We start from the raw sequence: 5348 nt of genomic DNA, 5'->3' as shown, positions 1-5348 counted from the left end.
TAATCAGAATAAAATTACAATAGCTTACAAGACTTTACATCATCTCTTCTCTTTTTAACTCTCTGATGTCTTCTACTATTTCTCTTCCCCTCCCTCAATCTGTTCCATTCACATTGGCCACTTTACATCCCTGAAACCTATCAGACGTGTTCCTTCCTCAGGGCTTTTACACCACCTCTTCCTGCTTCTCTTCCCCCAGATATCCACATGACTTATTTGCTTCTTACTCAATGTCACCTTTGCAGTAAAGTCTTCTTCATAATCCCCTACCGTACCCTGGTACTCCTCTATTTTTCTCCATGTTACTTTTCACTATTACACATACTGTGTATTCATCTTATTTGGTAAAGAGAGGGGATGCATTCTTGTAGGTTCTATTCACAGCCATATCACATGCACCTACAACAGTGCTTAACATATAGTAACACTCGCTAAATGTTTGTCGAATAAATGACCTGAAATATTATAATGAAAAAGCTGTTACTTAACCAATGCTGGACATTCAATACCTCTTGCATACTTTTTATAATACACTAAAACCAATTTCACCATAATGGACCTTTTATTATAATTTCACTTTTATGAGAAAGATACAAATAATGAGGAAAAAGACTTATTAGGGATATAGTCCAAGAAAATGATTACCGGCATTCCCCTGGAATAAACACAAATTCTCCTGGATCCTGTAAATCACTTAGTACATCTACAAAATGGAACAGTGAGCATTATATATTTCTACCCTGTAAAGCCTTCATCCTTAACCTCCTTCCTCTCAACCTCTGAACACTTCACCCCCTCTAACACTTTATCATTTCTGTTCCCATGCTTTGTGCACACTGCACTTATCATACTAAATTTTATTTGTTTACATATCTGTCTCAGTCCCAGAGAATAAGCTACTCAGTGTTAGGAATCTTAAGGTTAATAACTGTTAAATCATTACATTCTAACTACCAACCTGGCATCAGGCAGAAAGAAGTTTAATAAATGTTCAAGTTGAACGTAAATGAGCTGATGTTTGAAGTCATAAATTTGAAAAAGGCTTAAAATTGTGCATCATTGAGCTATCTAGGTATATAGAGATGAATATATTTCAAAAAGATTTTCACTGGCTATCCTGAAACCATAAAAATGTTCTGGTTAAGTAACACAAACACTATTCCTAGAGTTTTCTCATTAATCAACATTTTACTGGGCTTAATCTTAATCTAACCAGTTTCTTCTTCTAAAATAAGGATGGGAAGACACTGGACAGGATCTGGACTGAAGAGAAGAGGAACAAAAAAAAAGTTAACAATACAAAAAGTATGTTAGTTACAGAGGTTGCTTTTCATGGAAAACACAAGGCTATGAAAAGACTTCCAAATCACTTTATACTTGGGAAGACTTTGTTTGAGTTATCAGTTTCTACTTTAACAGAAGTAGGGTTCAGTAAGAAGGTACATGTTTCAATTACTGAAAGGACAAAAGGCAAGCATAAGGAAAAAAAAGAAATTTAAATTCCCACTGCCTCCATTGTGGTTCAATCCCTTATAATAACTTCCTATTAGTTTTTCACTTTCAGCTCTCCCCCACCAGCCTATTTATACAGTTGCCAAATTGTGATCATTCTACTCCAATATTCAAAATCCTTAAAAATAAATCCCTATTTCCTGAGGGACTCCTTGTAACTTCTTTCAAAACATGACCGTTTTATAATATGGCCTTAATATTTTCAGTACTATTTTCCACTAGGCTTCTATGAGTACATAATACAGGACCCAAACTGGACTATCCATTTATTCTTCAATGGTTCCCCATGATTCTTTCCTCTCTTCCTTTGTTTAGTTCGTTCTCTCCTCCTGGAGTGTCCAGTCCCCACACTACCATTATTAACTCTTTCTGACCTTCTACCCATTCTGTCATCTCATAAAGACTTTCATCATCTCCGATCTGTTCTCTTTCCTGAACTATCTTAGAACTTTTAATCTTTTTTATGGCACCTAACAGATTCCAGTTTATATTACAGGTGTTTATGTATTTGTCTTACTCCTGCCCGGTTCTATGAAGTCTAAGACCAAGACTTATTCTCCTTATTTGCTGCAGGTAGTAGCATAGAATTCTTTACATGTCACGTACTCAGTTACTGTTTCTTGATTTATAAAGATGACTATCATGAGAGATATTGTGGAATCACTATTATTGACCTGCTCAGCAGCAGAAACCTAGCCAAGACATGCTCTTGAGAAGTTTTCCAAAAACCTATTACAGACATCTTTAAGAAGACAATGGCGCCTTGTTTTTAATCTCCCTCAAGTCCCTTAGAACAGAGAGAGCAGAAAAAAATCTCTTTCAAGAGTACTGGACTGGGAAAAAGGAGGTAGTCTGGGCACTGTCATTTAGGGAATCTGGGTTTCGTCTAGAAGAGGAACAGTTTGGGTCAAGTGATTTGTAATTTTTCTCGCCCTAGAGGTTAGTGGTTTTAAATAACATCACGTTAAAATCTAGAAGAAGGAAGGCACTGGCTCATTTATGCTAAACAGTACAGAAAACAACAAACAGAAAATGCATAGGGCAGTTCTCAGACAGAAAACTGGGCTCCCCTGTAAGTTTTCTGAAGACGTTACAACCATATACATTCTTTGGTAGCTTTTAAATATCATCGTGTCTCTAGGTCACTGTCTCTGTCATCTGATTTATACATATGTCACATGCAGGCATCCTACACAATTGCTGCAATTTGAACTTAAGAAGTGAGAGAGGAGATTCAAGTAATTCAGATAGAGGGGGTTAGTTTTTTATTGGCAGTTTATGAAATGTCAAGTTAAAGGTAGTATTTAAGTATTTCAAGGTTCTAACCAAGACACGTATGGAGCCCTGGTGGCAGTGGTTAAGAGCTCGGCTGCTAACCAAAAGGTTAGCGGTTCGAATAAACCAGGTGTTCCTTGGAAACACTGAGGCAGTTCTACTCTGTCCTATAGGGTCACTATGAGTCAAAATCAACTCAACGGCAATGGGTTTTTTGTTTTGTTTCATTTTGTTTTAACCAAGACATGTAGGAGTCCCTGGGTGGTACAAACAGTTAAGTCCTGGACTACTAACTGAAAGGTTGGTGGTTCAAACCCATCCAGAAGCATCTTGGAAAAATGATCTGGTGATCTGCTTCTGAAAGGCCACACAGCCTTGAAGACCTTATGAAGTGCAGTTCTACTCTTAAACACATGGGGTCGCCATGTGTAGGAATTGACTCGATGGCAACTGGTTACTGGTTGACCAAGACATGTAAAAAAACGATTATTCCCCTATTGTATTTTAATTCTATTTAAAGAAATTAAGTCATAAAGATTAATCAAGTTCATTTTGTAAAAGGAGAAAAATTAGAATTCAGAGTGCTTCACCTAGGATTCATAGTGCTTCAAAGGGCAGTGTTCAGAGGAAATCCGATGACTTGTATTGCTTTTTTAGCCCTCGATTCTGCCCATAATGCTTCGTGGGAAAAACTGAAGCTCCATATGCTAGTTCAGAGGTAAATAATAGAAAGAAAAGAAAAAGATACTTTCTTCCTACTCTGCTATTTATTCACATTTTATAAATATTTGGAAGTAATTTACATCTATATTTGAATATTAAAAATACAGTTTTAACATACAATATAGTTTCATGAATCATGCATATAAAATAGTACTATTAGGAAAACTTCTTTATAACATAGTGATTACCTGCCTTAAAGGAAAGCGTAATTATAAAATAATAAGGCCAATTTTAAATTGTGAATAGGACCAGTAATTGTGTCTTTAAGGCAATTAAAAAATTTATTGAATCTTAGTTAAAAGCAGATTGACAGTGACATTAAAGAATAAAGTGTAATTTATTTGGTGCTACTTTGTGAATGCTTCTAACTACAAATCATCTCACGATACCATATACAATATAGTTCCAATCACAGCTCAAACATAAAATAACCTGCAAACTCACATGGCTATAATTGATATACAATGATGATATTTTAAAAAGCAAAAAAGAAAACTAGCAATTAATTAAGTTAAGGTGCAGGAACTTTTCTCAAATAAAATATTAGCACCGTACCAGATAAAATGATCTAAACCTATTACCCTCCTTGCTCTTCTTGAATAACTAAATATAAACATTTTTAAGCACAAATATTAATTTGCAAAACCAGTTCTACAGTCGTTAATTTTTTTGCATTTTTTTCCCTGTAAGGAAAAATATGACATAAAAATGTTCACAGGATATTAAAACCAAACAAATAAATCTATCCAAACCAGATCTGTCCTTCAGCAATGAGTTCCAACGGACGCAAACGTGGACATTTCCCTCCGTATGGTACTGAAAGGCGAGAGCTCGAGTTCTGTGGTGTATTCGTTGTCATTGTCATCACTGGTCACTGTCGAGGACTTCTGAATGCACTCGTCACAACAACAGCAGCAGCACTCCATAAAGGCCCGGCTGAAGGGTTTGCAAAGACAGAAAAGGAGGACTGGGGTGACACAAGACTTAAAGAACAAAAGAAACTGACTGATGATATTCAGAAGGTCCATTGTCTGCTGTGAAACCCCAGTGGCCATGTAGGCAGTAACAATGTTGCAGATATTTTCAGGAATGATGCAAAATCCATACAAAATGGTCAAAGCCACTACTGTGCAGTTCATCTGGCTTTCTAGCTGAATCTGCCGCTTATTCCCTCGCGTACAGGCCTTCTCTGCTTTGCGGATCTTCCTTGCAGTCACTAGAGAGCAGGTGATGGTGAAAAGTGTGGGCAAACAGAAGTAGCAGCCAAAGTACCACCAGAGTCTTGCACTATCATAGGTGAGGGCTAAAACATAGATGGTGTCCGGTAAATCAGGAGAGACCTTTATAATGCACCGCTCTGCAGGAGCGTGGCCGCTAAACCCCAAATCCTCCTTGCTCAGCTGGCGGAGAACAACTTCTGGAAGTGCTAGCAAGAGAGCACCAACCCATATAACAGCAAGTTTGGCAGTTGTGGAAGAACAGTTTTCGATCATTTCGTAGTACATCTGTACATTCGTGGCAGCACGGAAGCGGTCTATACACAGAGCACATAAAGTGAAGGTAGTGACTCCAAGAGAAGCAACCTGTGGGAGGAACACAGAAAACATTTATTTCATGTTGTCTGTGCGAGATCAAAACACCAGGAAATACAGATTGGTTAAACAGTACCAAAAAAATGAACAATTTCCTGGAACAAGGCACGGGTAACCGGTTGGTGACTTCAGCTGAATCACTGTAAGCATAAAACCTGTGTTACTGAGCTGCTGTGGAGTGGATTCCGACTCACGGCGATGCATGTGTTTCAGAATAGAACTGTGCTCCGTAGCGTTTTTCAATGG

General features: G+C 37.5%; 1 protein-coding gene across 1 annotated transcript in view; it reads right to left on the bottom strand.

Moving 5' to 3' along the window:
- Nucleotides 1-4269: 4269 nt before the first annotated feature.
- Nucleotides 4270-5348, bottom strand: part of GPR37 (G protein-coupled receptor 37) — a 29265-nt gene continuing 28186 nt past the window's right edge. Inside the window, exon 2 of the mRNA XM_004386531.1 lies at nucleotides 4270-5093. Within this exon, the coding sequence (XP_004386588.1) occupies nucleotides 4275-5093 (819 nt within the window). The 3' untranslated portion in view covers nucleotides 4270-4274. The remainder of the gene's footprint in view (nucleotides 5094-5348) is intronic.

This window comes from Trichechus manatus, unplaced genomic scaffold (assembly GCF_000243295.1).
Source record: "Trichechus manatus latirostris isolate Lorelei unplaced genomic scaffold, TriManLat1.0 scaffold00167, whole genome shotgun sequence".
Taxonomy (NCBI): domain Eukaryota; kingdom Metazoa; phylum Chordata; class Mammalia; order Sirenia; family Trichechidae; genus Trichechus; species Trichechus manatus.
This window is presented reverse-complemented; position numbering and strand designations above follow the sequence as displayed.